Source organism: Chiloscyllium plagiosum, unplaced genomic scaffold (assembly GCF_037043375.1).
Source record: "Chiloscyllium plagiosum isolate Xiang-an unplaced genomic scaffold, Cpla_swu_hap1 HiC_scaffold_36, whole genome shotgun sequence".
NCBI classification, from domain to species: domain Eukaryota; kingdom Metazoa; phylum Chordata; class Chondrichthyes; order Orectolobiformes; family Hemiscylliidae; genus Chiloscyllium; species Chiloscyllium plagiosum.
The window spans coordinates 9,981,663-9,997,446 of record NW_028270174.1 but is presented as its reverse complement, the minus strand read 5'-3'; the positions used below and the strand labels follow the sequence as shown (position 1 = coordinate 9,997,446).

The following is a 15,784-nucleotide window of genomic DNA, read 5'->3' as shown; positions in this document are numbered from 1 at the left end:
GAAAGATAGGGTTGTTCACCAAGTTGGATTTGCTACAATCAATTTCAGGAGAAGTAGCTAGAAGCTACTCTTTCTGCTTGTTTTAACTTGACAAGTTGTGCAGCAATGTCCAAATGTTCAATGCTTTAATAAGTCTTACTTTTTAAAAATTCATTCACAGGATGTGGGTGTCTCTAGCAAAGCCAGCATTTATTCCCCATCTCTAATTGCCCAAAGAACAGTTGAGAGTTAACCACATTGCTGCAGGTCTGGAGTCACATGTAGACCAGACCAGGGTAAGGCAGACAGATTTCTTTCCCTAACAGATGTTAGTGAATCAGATGGGTTTTTCCAACAATCAATAATGGTTTCATGATCATTAGACCCTTAATTCCAGATTTTTTATTGAATTCAAAATTCCACTCACTCAGTTTGAATGAACAAAGTTGTTTGAGATAGTGCAGATTCACATTAATGTCTTCTGTCAGTGCAGTTCAGTAGATTGAAACATATTATTTAAACATGAATGGTAGATGGGGCAAATTGGCTAGGGAGCATTGTGGATTTCAGTGGGACAGAAGAGGGAACTGAATATATTCAGTTGGCTTAATAGGATAATTGAAGTATTAGTAATGACCAAGCACTCATTTATTCACTAGTTTGCATAATACAGCCCAATGGAAAGTGATTCAGAACATTGTGCTCATCCATGCTCTTGGTGAAGTGGCCCATTTATGTAGCAGTAGGGTTTCACAAACAGGCATACAGACTGGTAACATTCTTAATCAAGGACAGTGCAGCACATCTTCAGGCTAACACTAAAGTCAGCCTGAAACTTGCCCTGTGGAGCAGGTACTGAATGCACAGAGACCAGAGAGCTACCAACTGAGCAAGTGTTACTATATTGAATTGACTAAGACACTAACAGTTAAAATAGTTTGTGCAAGACATGTCTGCTGCACAAATCCAGCATGCCCACTCTTTCTCATTCTATATTGGATCCTGATTTGGTCAAATTATTTTGCCAACAAGTAACAAAGACACGTTGGTGAGAATGGGGTACTACCCTTTGGAAAGGCTATTAATTTTAAATTCATTTATGGGACACAGACTTTGATGGTTGCCCAGCATTTAATGCCTGTCCCTAGTTGCCCTTGAACTGAGTGTTTTTCTAGGCCATTTCAGAGGCAGTTGACAGTTAACCACATTGCTGGGGTCTGGAGTCACATGTTGGGCAGACCAGGCAGATTTCCTTCACTAAAGGACATTCGTGAGCCATGTGCATTTTTCCTAACAATTAGCAATGATTTCATGGCTATCTGTAAATTCTTAACTCCAGACTTCTTTTTCAGATTCACGTTCCACCATCTGCCATGATGCAATTCGAACACGTGTCCCAGAACATTAGCTGAGCTTCTGGATTAATAGTCTAGCAATAATAGCACTCGGCCTTTGCTCTGCTATGTGTTACAGTACATTTCATGTCACTTCCAACATTGCTCTGAAATCCTATCTAATGTGCTGTTTTCCATCATTGATTTGTTTCTCCCTTTCTGTTTTCTTGCCTCAGCCTACATATCTAAACAGAACTGTGAGCCAAACACTCAGCACAAGGGACAGAAGATTAGTACCTATTCCCACCGAGGACCCGTGTAAATATTCATCGCCCAGCCAAGCAGCTGCTCATGATGGTAAAACCTGTCAAGTTTCAAATGTATATGTTGGGCGCTATCAGAAGACACAAGAAGTTGGACGAGGAGCCCAGTGTAAAAATGGCGTGGTTGAGGCCTCTTCCGTGGAACTGGCAGAAAACATTCAGAGTAATGGAGCTTGCAGCGGTTCCACACAGAGTAAAATCAAGACCACGGTCAATGCGGGAGAAGTCTTGGAACTGATGAATGGCCGGAAGGATCAAGTTACTGTGCCCAGGCAGCAATCTGTATTTGTAGGCCGACTTGGACAGCCCCCTCGTGGACCGCTGTCCTTGCACATGTATAGCCGAAAGAATGTTTTCCTCCAACACAGTTTGTACACCTCTGACTTGCAGGCTTTGGGCCAGAAAGATGGCTAAGTTGTTCCCTAAGCCCTTGACAGAGATACGAAATGTGTAGCTGCTTTTTTCCTGGCAGAAAGCTACCCAGGTACTGAAGGGTAATCCCTTCCGAAACTCACCAAGCCTTTTGACACCGCTGCCTCCTACATCCTCCAAGACTTCGTTGGCCTCTCTGGTTTTCATAGCTGATCCTATCCAAAAAAGTAAAAGATGATAAAGCCATTTTCCACACGAACCTTAATCTAAACTGTACCAAGGTGATGGTCGATACCTTTCACTGGGGAAAGAGAGGGGATGAGGGACTAACTGAATAGTTCTTTCAAAGAGCTAACACATGTGTGATGGCCCAAATGGTATCCTTCTATGCTATATGATACAAATTGAACTTATGAGTAAATGGTCCCATCATATGAAGAACAAGAGTCAACATGGTATTATATAGTGCTCCTAAGCAGTTCCTTCCTGTACCAGTTGTTTAAAAAAGGGGGAAAAAAAATGTTTTAATGGATAAAATGCATTTGTATGTGGAAACTATTTACTTTTAGATGAAGCAAGCATGTTAAAAATTAACTGCATTTTCTGAACATTTAGACTTTTCTCAAGATGGCATGCTTTGGTGATGAGAAACGTCAACCTATTTTATTACTAATTCCATTGACTCACGCTGACAAGGCAAGAAAATAATGTGTAAGGTGCTGTCTTTTGTAGTTGGTGAATGGAAGAGTTGTTCGTAACTGCAAATGTGCCAGTTTCAAAAGACAGAGGGCCATTTAAAAGAGAAGGAAGCCCTCCAGCTAAAGCCATTTCTCCAAAGCCTCGTGTTATATTTTTCAAAAAGTGACTTGGACTGCAACAAAGTAAAAAAAGCTAGTTTTCTATCTTTAACAGGAGGCTGGAAATATGTACAAGATCCTTATTTTCCCCTCCCCTCTGACTCATCAAACTAAATTTTGTCAAAAATTAGCTAATTTTAAGATATAGGTCTCAATTCTATCTTCCCAAACTGTCCAGTTCAAAATGCTCGGTTAAAACAGTATATTTCAAAATGTTTATCTCCATGCCCACACCAATCTTATATATTCTTAGCACTGCATAATATCCGCTGACAGTGGAATTATTTCAATTAAATGAAGATTTCCCATGCCCTGCAATACTATAGTGTCTCCATAATCAGTTAATAGGACACAGTGGTGCTTTGCTATTTTTGGAAAGAGTTGGCTGGAAGTACTTTTGGACCATAGGTTGAGGATAATCCCTTGAATGAAGCAAGGGTGTTAGCGTCCCTGTATTTCTAGCAAGCAAAGTTTACTTGTCTGGTTTTCATTGACTGAAAACCTGGTTTAGTGTTCTCCCAACCAACTACTTCCCATATCCAAATATCCCTGTCCCGAGCCACACTTTATCTCACCCGATCCCACTTATTCCAATTTACCCATTCATATGCCTGAATTACATAATTGCAACTCCATTTTCCATATCCCAATCTTGTCATCATTTTGCCAGCTACTGTTTACAATCTGAGTTATATTGCAGGAAGGAAACAATACTATATTGGTTAACCAAATATTATGGTTCCCAGACATTTTTTTCTTGAAATGTCCCTTTTCAAATGTATTATTGATTTGTCACCTCTTCCAAGTCAGTCTGTAACATACATCAGTTTGACCATGTATTTGTTCATCAGCAATAATGCCTCCTTGTGTGGCTCAGTGTTTTATAACACTCCTGTAAATCACCTTGGGAACATTTTGTTATGATAAAGGTACAAAATGATGCACAATTCTTGGACAGGTAAAAATCCAAAAGATCCTTAGACAGCACCTTACAAACCATTGACCACTTGCATCTAGAAGGACAAGGGCAGCAGGTACATGGGTACACCAGCTGTTGTAAGTTCTCCCCCAAGCCATTCACCATCCTGTTTAGAAATATATTGGTGTTCCTTCCCTATTGCTGGGGCAAAATCTTGGAATTCCCTCCCTAAGGGCATTGTGGGTCAACCCACAGCATGTGGACTGCAGCAGTTTAAGAAGGCAGTCTCACTACCACCTTCTCAAGAGAAATCAGGGACAGGCAATAAAATGCTGGCCTGCCAGAAATATTCACACCACATGAGTGAAAAACAATTACATTAGTCTCCATCCAAGTAAATAGTTTCTAATCTATTTCATATCATTTTTCCCTCAAACATCTATCCAACCTAATCTTGAATGTTAACATAAAGGTCAATTTGCACCTTCTGTGTTGATAATGCAGACAACAGCAAGTTGGCTTCACTGAATACATCCTATCTAATTTTCCTTAGCTGGACATTTTTCTCCCACTACAAAATTTGAAAATAGATCCTACATTTTTGCTTCAACTATCAATGCTGGAAATTAACTTCGCACCTTCACGGTGTTAGTGTCAAGAGTTTCTCTTGCTGTCTGCTCTGATCACTTTTCATTCATCTTGAACCTATGACTTCCTCACTCTCCCGTCCCCAAAAGCTAGAAATGTTTTGTATCTATCTGTAAGTCTCACCTGCTTATCATATTAAAATATGTTCATATCATACTTTAAACTAAGTTTTCTAAAAAGAAAAAAAATTATTTCCCAATTTTCCAAATACCAAGATGCTTTCTGGTTAAATTGTATGACATCCAACATCCTTCCTGTATATGAAACCTATGCTGCACACATTCATTGAAATCTTATTACAAACAAACTTATAATTAGTAACTACATCAGAGGCAGCTAATACTTTAAAATTCCATCAAAATTAGAACTCAGCTCCCCGTCTCCCACTAGGTTAAGTGCTTTGGAATGTTTGAATTGCAGCCAAACTTTCATAACAACTTCAACTGTTATCATGACCCTTGGCAATGTCAACAATAGCTTCTATTGAAACGTGTTTTTTTTCGAAGCTACACCAGATAGCCTACTAATCAATACATCCTGGCAACCAGTGATTTTGTTTTCATTCTAATTGACAGCTGCAGCCTTTTATTTTCTTATTTAGAGGATTGAGAATTGAAATAACTTCAGTTCAAGACATTTAATACATCTTCTCCATTTTTCAAGATCATTTAGGTCGACTCCATGAATCTGTGATCCCCACACTACAGGTTTAGATCTTTAGATCAGCAAATCTGTGGTCTGTTTGAACTCAGCAGTAATTTCCAAGTTTGGATTTACCTTTTTCTTTATTCATGCCCCAGTCATTCTCCTCCTAGCAAAAAATGAGCTCTGTCAGAAATGGTCAAGGAACACCCACATTTGGGTTCGGCTGCCAATTTTCAATGCCACTGAACTTGGCCCAAATCCTTATAAATCTGCTGCCTCATCTCTATTCCCTACCTTATTAATTTTTAATCCAGTTTGTTTCTTTTTCCTCCATAATCACTTGTGTGGTATTTCGGAAAAATTGTCCTCCAAAATTACCCCACTAGCAAGTTCTTGCCAGCATTGTTGCTTCAAGAACATTGCCACTTATTGTGCATTTCATTTTCTTGCTTCTTCAATCCAGTCTTATGACTTCAAACTTCTTTTTTCACTTCCATCTACATTATGTGAAATGACTGGGACTGTCCCACTATCTTTAGATTATTTTACATTGGTTAGGATTGTTGACACTTGACACAATTTGGTTTGAACTGCGAAATTCTCCGAGTTATCTAAAAAGATTGAAATCAACAGTGGCCCCAAAAGGTAACCCCCGAGGAGACTTAACTTGCAACTTTCCTCCTCTCAGACATGTTCCCAATCACCACGACCTTGGCTTTTGACATTCCAGTTACAAACTAATCCACCACAACATTTTACCATCCATTTTCCACTGACGTTCACTGTTGAAGTAAGTTTGTTATGTGAGATTGTGTGTAATGCATGGGTGGGTTAGCTCAGTTGGATTGATGACTGATTTGTGTTGCTCAGTAAAGCCAGCAACAGGGGCTCAATTCCAACATGAGCTAAAGTCATCATGAAGACTCTGTGTTCTCGATCCTTGCCCCTCACCTGAGGCATGGAGTATTCCTCATTATCTAAAAAGGAGAGAGCAGCCTATGGCCCTCTGGGACTACAGTGACTTTCAGATAGCCTCATCTTTCTCTTCCCTCACCTTTTCCAGATCTTTCATCTCAAAACTGTGGCATGCCCTTTTTGAAGCTGCTCGGGCTATCACAGAGTCAATAGAGCTGTACAGCATGGAAACAGACCCTTTGGTCCAACACTGTCCATACTGATCAGATATCCTAAATTAACCTAGTCCTAGCATTTGGTCCATACCTCTCTTAACCCTTCCTATTCACTTTTTAAATGTTGTAATTCACCATTTCCTCTGGCAGCTCATGCCATCCAAACACCACCCTCTGAGTGAAAAGGTTGGCGCTTAGGTCCTTTTAAATCTATCCCCTCTCATCTTAAACCTATGCCTTCTAATTTTGGACTCCCACACCCTGGGGAATAGACCTTGAATATTCACTTTATTCATGTCCTATCCTTAGTCAGATTCAGACATTTTAGAATGTTATTATAGTACTTTAATGGAAACCTCAAATACCTCAACACAGTTTTGATAAATTTTGTGGATCCATGGGTTCATCTCTCACTCAATTTGTTTAATGAAAAGGACAGAGAAAATATTTGTTATATTTCAGTGTGTGAGGGTGGTGTCAAATTCCAGTGATCTCTGAGAAATATCAGTGAGGAAAAGGAATTACATCAAACAACTTTACTGTACTCACTGATCTCCCTCCTCCTTTTCCTTGATCTTCTTTTTCCCAGCTTCCATTGGTTCTGTCCAGTTTTGTCATTCTATTCCAAGTTCACTATCCTCTAAGATTTTCTGCCAATTCCTGACTCACATCCAAACTTGTCACTGTAGCCATTATCTGTCATCAAGATTGTAGGCTTGTCTGCTGTCAGTTATCTACAACATTTTGCCATTTGTTATTTATCAATCCTTAGTTTATTTAGCTGGTATCACTATTCAAGGTATACTCAACATACTTTCATTTTAGCACTTGCCCAGTCATACCCAACATTTTGTCATTGTCTCATTCCATTAAAGCATTATAAATCTTTGGAATTCTCTTTTCCAGCGAGCTGTGGACACTCGGTCTTTGAGTATATTAAGCTAGAGATCAATAAATTTGTGCGTATTAAGCTAATTAAGGGATAACGAGATAATACAGAAAGGTCAACTTTCAGTGGAGTTGAAGTGAAGGTCAGCTTTTATCTTATTGAAGGGCACAATCAGCTTGAAAGGCCGAATGGTCTACTTTTGCCCCTATTTCTTCTTAGGAAACCCCACCACCACCCTGCATCCCACACGTATACCCCTGCCTAGTTTTTGTTGTGGCTCATAAACTGTCTAACTTTGCATGCTCACAAGTGTTTAAACTGAACTGAATTATAAGCAGTTCATTTTAATTCAGCTCATGTTTGAATTTGCTTCAGTGCAATGCCTAAGCGTAATGAAAGGTGGACACTATCTGCCACTGAGCAGCTTTTATGTTTTATCGACAACACCAGCTGCTGTTGTCAAACATAAGCTTCTCAGAGTCTGGCCCGAACTGATTTTCAGCTGTACAGATTATCAATTTCATTATTGTCCTATCAATTTTAACTGCTGGGGCGTGGGTGGCAATCAGGTGAGGTCTAGGTGGGAGGATTTGTATGTTAGTGGTCACTGCCATGATAAATGAAGCAGTCAATGAATTATACTATTCCTGATGTGGTTGTGTCATTTAATACAGCAGTATGCTTTCATAAATTAAAGATACGGTGTGATCCAAAGACCACCCCATATTAGAAGGAGACATGAGCAACTTTGTTGGGAAATGGCTTTAATCTTAAATGCAACTGGCACCAGATAGCAATAATAGATTGTAACTGCATGTATGTCCTTTATTACAGTGAGTAGTGTTCTGTCTCAATACAACAACATCATAATAAGTCACCAACAAGAGCTGGAGACCTGAGTGCAGTTGTGCCAAGTAATTAGTTTAGTTGCCTAAATTAGATCTGCAATAAAAGAAAATCTTCCACAGTTCCTGAAATCAGAGCAATCTGGTGGAAAGATATCAAAGTAATATACAGTGTTGGGCTAACCACATTATCGGGAGATATTTATTCATACAGACTGCAAAAGAGGACACTACAGAGGGAAATCTTAAGAGTACACCTGAACACAATAAAGACAGAAATATGAACTTTTTCTTTCAAAAGATGAAGACTTAAAGATGATAAGCATCACAACTGATAATATAGTTTTTTGTAAAAATGGTCAATTGAGAAGGATGGATATTCAGCACTAATTTATATTGTGGATGACAAAACAAAAACTCACTAGAAGTCTGAGCTAAAATCTCACTAAATTTCAAGTTTGCCTCATTCAGTACAATCAGAAGTTTGATGAAATGTACTCAAACTGGCAATAAGAAGCTCAAATAATACTTGTTCTGCTTGGTCTTAATCCCAAGAGGAACTATTTACCTGATGCCAAAATACATGATAGTGGGCCATGATCCATAATAAATACCTTCTCAATAATTGTTGCCTTATTAACGCTGGATACACATGTAGCTACTGCCTACGGTGTTGTTTCGGGTCTGAAATGACACCCAAATATTTCACTAAGGCAGTTTTAAACCAAGATCTATTACAGTAACTGCAGACTTCTTTTCCTCTAAGTTAATGTTTTATAGCAATGAAGCCTAAAATTATTTCTTTAAAGAAGATTTAGTACAGGTGAATTTGTACTGATTTATATATTTCATAGAAGATGGTATTGCATTTTATATATCTTTAATTGTATGGCACAAAATGCAGTAAATGGAGAACAAACAGCAATATTCTCAACAAAAAATATACAACAGCAACTAATAGGTAGAACACAAAAGATCAGCAATTGACTAAACAGATTTTCAATGTTTTACTTCCTACCACCTCCTCAATGCATAAAGGCAAAGAGGAGTGGGTTGTTTAGCCAATTATCTAATGGAGAAATAGATTTTCTTATTTCAAAACATGGACTTCAGAAGTTTAAAGGCAATTTATATCAATTTGCATCAAATAGTCGACAGCCTGTTACTCAGGGACTGCATTCTGAGGTGGCTGCTACAATGTTAAAGATTTAAAGGACATTGACTCCATGGTTTAAATATTTGCCCATTTTCATTTCTCGCAAGGCTCCTTGGCAACTTCAGGTAAGATGCAAGAAAGGAACAATTAAGAACTTGTCATCAGTGTTGGAAGGCTTCCATTTTCCCCATGTGTTACCCATTTGTGGGAGGAACTGGATCTCTGCAGAAGTTGTTTTGAAACTGAAGCATGTTAGTGATGTTTGAGAAGATTTGTAGCTCAGGTTGATGATAAGTATGTAAGTTAGCTTGCTGAGCTGGAAGATTTGTTTTCAGACGTTTCATCACAATACCAGGTAACATCCCATTAATATATATCCCATCTACCTTCCCTTTATAAAAAGAACTGGAAATTACATCACCCAGCTTAAGAAACCAAGACCTATAAATAGAGAGTTGGGACATACCACCAGCGCTTCACTGGAGGCTCTTATTGATGATACGTCTGAAAACAAATCTTCCAGTTCAGCGAGCTAACTTACATTCTTACTGAAGTATACATAACTGCAGATTACTGGGTTAGAATTTAGTTTAAATTTATAGGAGGTTTAACTCTAAATACATAACAATCAATCCTGCAAACCCTCCCTGAAAGGAATTGCATTGAAACATTACATATTCCATGGTGCCTTCTAATTTCTGCTTTGAACTGTGAGGGCCTCTCGATTGGCTGATTGCAGTAACTTTTGATATCCTTAATAGAGAACATCAACCCCAAGCAACAGTGATGCAATTCAATGGTTGGTTCATCCCCTAAATCTTATAAAGTGTTTTGGAGATGCAACATTTATTTATGCACCAAGGCATTCAATCAGAAATTGATGCACATAGTTCTGCTCATACTCCTTCAGGTCATTTTAAATTTGAGTAATGGTCTAAATTGCCAACCTGTAAACACCTCACTTGATTCTTCCATCTGTTGACTGATGAAAAGTTGATTCATTGTATATAATTGATTGTATATAATGGTCAGCTAATTCGATATCACCCAAAATTAGAATTATACCTCCTTATTTTTGTAATGCAACTCTTCAGGCTCACAGCCCAGAAATTGCAGCTGGCCATGTTAATAGACAATTGCTTAATGTGTTGGAGAAAGATTTTTTTCTACTTCATTGTCATAACAGAGGCATTAACTCATTTGAACACTCAGTTTAAACCGAAAATCATGATGCAAATAGACTAAGCACTTGTTTACTAATATCAAACAACCATTACTTCCTGGTTAGTTCTGGTCAGTTTGCATTTTGATGCTCTGCTGCATTCTTATTCAGGCTTTTCCATTGAACTAAATTATTGTCTAAATGCCAAATGGTCAATTAATGCTTTGAGTACTGAATTAATCTGCCAGTTTGCAGATCCTAGAGCTGTTTAAATGAGAGGGTGGATGGTGCAGTAGCAATCCAAAACGGGCTGACAGAATTAAAGTCTCTGCTCTATCTAATGATGATAATAACCCTTTCAGATTACTAAACAATATAATCATGTCAAATCCCATTAGTGTCAAATCTTCTCTGTTTATATTGTGGCACATTGGCCGATAATGGAAATCTAAGTGTGAGATGTGCACACACATGGTTGCTCCAGATTTGCAAAATAGCACATCATTTGCTGCCGTATACATTTACTCCTGTACATCAAACATGGGAAGTGGGGAGAATTTCCGTTCAGGACAACATTGTCAAATTGAGAAGGGAGTCAGCCTTTCTGTGGCCAAATCCCAAAACAGTAGGCCGTGCTGATAACACTCACTTGTTTGTAGTTTGTCCATTTATTGCCCATCCTTAATGGCCCAGAGATCAGTAGAGAGTCAATCACATTGGTGTGGACTAAGAGTCACTTGCAGGCCAGACCAGAGAAAAAGGGCAGATTTCCTTCTTGAAAGGAAAGGTATTAGTCAAATAGGTGGTTTTACAATGGTGGTTATATGGTTGCCATTAAGCTGGTTTATTATTCAGATTCTTTCAAATTGAATTCAACTTCCATTATCTGCCATGATGGGATTTGAATGCACGTCCCTTGAGCATCAGCCTGGGCTTCTGGTCTCATGTCATTGTAATTAAACCACACCCCACTCCCTCATTTGAGCTAAAGACAGCAGTTGAAACCCCCTTCTCTCTGATTAAAGGAGCATTGAGTTTGTTACACAACATTGCTTCTTGCAATGCACTGTAACCTCAGAAGGAACCTAATAGTGTTGAGGTGTTCTTAATGCTTTAGTGTTAATTGAGATTGGAAAAGTTATGAAGTCCAATGTATATACATTTTATATAATTTGACATTAATCTTTCACACATGAATTTAAACAACGGGAATGCAAATCATTTTTGCTGGTATCACCAATGTTTGGGTTATCACTACTCTGGTTTCTGAACAAGGTGATTATGGGCTCAAGCCACATTCTAAAGACTCGAGCACATAATCCAAGGTGACCTTTTATTGCACAGGATGCTGCATTGTTGGAGGTGGTTCAGATGAGACATTAAATCAAGGCCCCATCTACCCTCTCGGGTCAATGAATAAGATCCTGAACCACAAATTGAACACTGGTCAGCAATTTATCCCTCAACCTACAAGACTAAATCTGATGATCTGGTCATCGTTACATTGTGTGACCTTGATTGGAGATGCTCAAATTCACAGTGTTTACATGACAACAAAGATCACCCTTCATTGGCATGTCATAAAGTGATGAAAGACACTGTACAAACATGTTTCTCTCTTATAACCTTAGGGTGCCTAGTGTTGCAGTGTGCATAGACCCCTCTCACTGAAAAGTTGATAAGATTATATTGAGGATCTAGAACAGCATCATAAACAATTGTTTTCAGTAACAGGGTATGATAAAATCCACTTGAGAGAAAGAAACATATTTAAAATATACAGTGCTCAAAGGATTAAATGGACCATCCATTTGGAAAATGAAAAGTAGCATACCCGACATATTAGACTGGTGGTATGCCTATTTCAAATACATTACTGCTGAAGCACACAATATATCTTATGTGATCCTTATATATTATAACTGTAAATTTTTGGAATTGAGCTGTTTTATATATGTTACATACTGCATTTTTGCAGGCTGCATTGGGAGTCTTGTCTCTATTTCAAGGGTAGCCAATGATTATGATGGTCACTGCTCTGTTATGTATATTAAGATTTATTTTTCTTGTAACGTACTTCTTTCCAATCTGGGGGAAAAGGAAAAAGCTGGAACTATATAGCAGTTTCAAACCATTCAGCTCATTATATGAGACACTTTGGTTTGAATAATGAATGAAACAGTGTTCTGTACAAAATAAGGTACAAACAGTCCCTAAGGATGTTGTATATTCTTATGTCTGTGTATTAATGTATGCTTTTGTTGGTGGAGGAAGCATGGCAGATTCACATCTGATCTCGGGATGGGAACTGCAAACAGGGCAGCTTCCAATGAAGAAGCTTTATTGATAGATTTTTTACTTTCAAGGTACAGGGTTGTTCTTCGAATGACTCTAAAGTGACAATATTATTAAGGCTTCCTGAAATACTACTAAGGGGAGATTGATGAAATAATTGTGGGTTGGAGGGTGAAATGATTGGACTATATAAAGCAGAGGAATCTGTCATTTGCTTGTTGCACTAAAAGCATTGCATTTACAAAACAAATGCATTTTTTACACAATCTCCCAGACCTTTAAATCTCAGATTTGCAGATTTGTCAAGGGGGAAGGTGCGAGGAGGGAGATGGGTACTTTACAGCTTGAACTAGTATCTTAAAAGCTAAAATAGCTAAATCCGAACTTTGATTTTTTTTTAAAAAGTGAAAGCTGATGGGTTTCACCCTCCATAATACCATAAATTGTCAGGCTATGTCAATTTAACAGGACATAAGCTCAGAATAAAATTACACTCCCTTTATTACAAAGTGTCAAAAAGAATATTTTTTGGCCAACTGTTAAGGTTTGGGATGCTCTTAAAAAATGCACTTGACAAAGAACAGTAGATAGGCTGGACATTTCTAATATAAAGAAACAAAGGCTTCAAGTAATTCAAGTGATTGTTACGATAATTGAATAGGAGTTTAATCAGTGACACTGGGACAGGTGAGATATCTGGACTGGTTGCTGGGTTTGATTGTAGTTGTATATTTTTTAAATGATAAAAGACATATTCCATTCTTTAAGATCCATTTCTTCCTTGTAAGAGGTATTAAGTATGTTGTTATTTTAATGGTGAATTTTCTTTACGTTATGTGCAATACAATATCAAAGACAAAAATCTGGAAAGATTACTGGAGAGGGTATATATTTGTTAATGCAAAAAGAAAACTATTCTGACAATGAATTTATCATTTTACAAGTTCTGTTTGCTTTTGATGTAATTGTTTTATTTAACACTTGACATGAGATTTTTATTCTTTTACCTCAGATTTAACTTATGATCTTAAAACTAATGTTTACCTTTTTTCAATATCTCATTGTATTGTTTGTTCACAATTGATAATGAAATTTCCAAAGGGCAATAGGGTAATCAATTTTGAACTTCTAATGTCAAATACAACTACAAACAGACTGTCCTAATTAAATTCTGCAAACTACTTTTAAAATGGTGATTCCTATGTTCAGAATGAACTGTATTTAATAAAATTCTATACAATATGCTCTCTCAATTACTTTTTAAATGATAATTGATGTGTCATTTTCCTTAGTCCCAAACACTGCTTCTCAACTTCACAAAGTTTTTTTTAAAAGATTGGATTCCCTACAGTATGGAAACGGGCCCTTCAGCCCAACAAGTCCAAACCGACCCTCCGAAGAGCAACCAACCCAGACCTATTCCCCTACGTTTACCCGAGTAATGCACCCAACACTATGCACAATTTAGCATAGCCAATTCACCTGACCTGCACATCTTTGGTCTGTGGGAGGAAATCGGAGCACCCGGAGGAAACCCACGCAGACACAGGGAGAATGTGCAAACTCCATGCAGACAGGTCCCTGGCGCGGTGAGGCAACAGTGCTAACCACTAAATTTTGCCTGATAGTGCACTAATCCAAGAAATAACAGAGCATGGTTCCAAGATAATTCCTTTATTATTTTTCTCAAGGAAAGTAGATAGCATGAGTAGTTGTACTATTTTCGTGCCATGTGAGATGTACGTCAATATCTCTATAATAACTCACAACTACATCTACAATTAAAGGCTATTAACTTTGTACTGAGGGTTTTTGTGGTACATTTGTAGTGTCCCTACCTTTGAGCCAGGAGGTCTGGGTTCAAGTCCCCACCCTGCTCCAGATGTGTGTCTTATATCTGAGAATGTTGATTGAAAGGACTTAGAAGCAAAAGCAGAAATTCTTGGAGAAATTCAGCAGGTCTGATTGTTTGCTCCCCACAGATGCTGAGTTAAAGTTTCAAGTCTCGTGACTCTTTATCAGATCTCCAGCATCTGCAGTTCTTATAAAATAACGGGTAGTTTTCAACAATGTGTTTATTTACTGGATCGCACAGGGGGCAGGGAGAAAAGGAGCAAAATGGGAATCACCTGACAAGAAATATATGCTAATTAAAAACAAGGAGATCTCTGGAGCCTGCTCTGCCATTCAATAAGATCCCAGCTCGTCTGATTACTCTCTATGATCACTTACCCACAATAATAGTTCACCTCTTGCTAGTTAAGAAGCTACTTAACTCGGTCTTAAAAATACTAGAAAAATCTGCTTCTACTGTCTTTCAGAGCAAGGAAGAGCTTCATTAAATTTTAAAAAAACATTCTAGTCACCTCTGTCTTAAATGGGCAACCTTCATTTTGAAATGGTGACCCTAACTCCCCCAGTTCCAGAATTTCCTCAGAAGAGCCACCCTGTTAAGGTCCTTCAGGATCTTGCATGTTTGTTTCAATCAAATGACCTCTTACTTTTCTAATCTCCAAATATAAGCAGAGCCTGTCCAACCTTTCCTCCATTCCACCTCATCTAAATTGTTTCCAATATACTTACATTCTTAAATAAACGGAATAGTGCTATACACAGTATTCCAGATGTGATCTCACCAATGCCCTGTACAACCTGCCTATTTTTGTATTTAATTCCCCACAGAATAATCAATAACATTCTAATGATGAATTACACCATGAATCCCATGATGGTGATTCAGATATGAACCATTTACAGCAAATGTGCATCATGCATCCAAAAAAAGTGTTTTCCAGAATTTCAGAGCATTAAGGATGGATGTGTACAGTGCTGAATAGCCTTTGTTATACAACAGTGAATGTGATTCAAATAGGGGTCAGGGCTGAGTTAAAAGTACCAGAATGGTACCCCCTCTTTCCAACTCATATCGACTGCGACAGACAGTAAAACATAGGAACAAAAATAGCCCATCAAGTCCTCTCTGCTATTCCGTGAGATCATGGCAGATCTGATCATCAAGTCCACTTTGCTGCCTCTATTCCTTTATTGATTAGAAATATCAGACTATTTTACGTAGGAGCAAAAATTGTTTTAAGGAATTTGCACGCAATTTTATTAATTGTTTAACTATCTAAGTACTTTGAAAGACACGTAGTCATACTGGCAGTATCTGTGGAGAGTGAAACACACAAGTCAACATTTCAAGTCCAGTGACCGTTCTTCACAGTAGG

The 15,784-nt window shown here is 38.1% G+C and overlaps 1 protein-coding gene across 9 annotated transcripts in view; it reads left to right on the top strand.

Moving 5' to 3' along the window:
- ccser1 (coiled-coil serine-rich protein 1) overlaps positions 1–15,784 on the top strand; it is a 1,301,473-nt gene that overhangs the window by 1,257,308 nt on the left and 28,381 nt on the right. For 5 of the 9 annotated variants that reach the window (XM_087979945.1, XM_043674394.2, XM_043674396.2 and 2 more), the window contains one exon: positions 1,550–13,796. The exons of 2 other annotated variants lie outside the window; for them this stretch is intronic. In XM_087979945.1, the coding sequence (XP_087836071.1) occupies positions 1,550–2,050 (501 nt within the window). In that variant the 3' untranslated portion in view covers positions 2,051–13,796. Of the gene's footprint in view, positions 1–1,549; positions 13,797–15,784 lie in introns of those variants that run through there. 2 more of the 9 variants (XM_087979950.1, XM_087979952.1) reach the window with 2 other exon arrangements.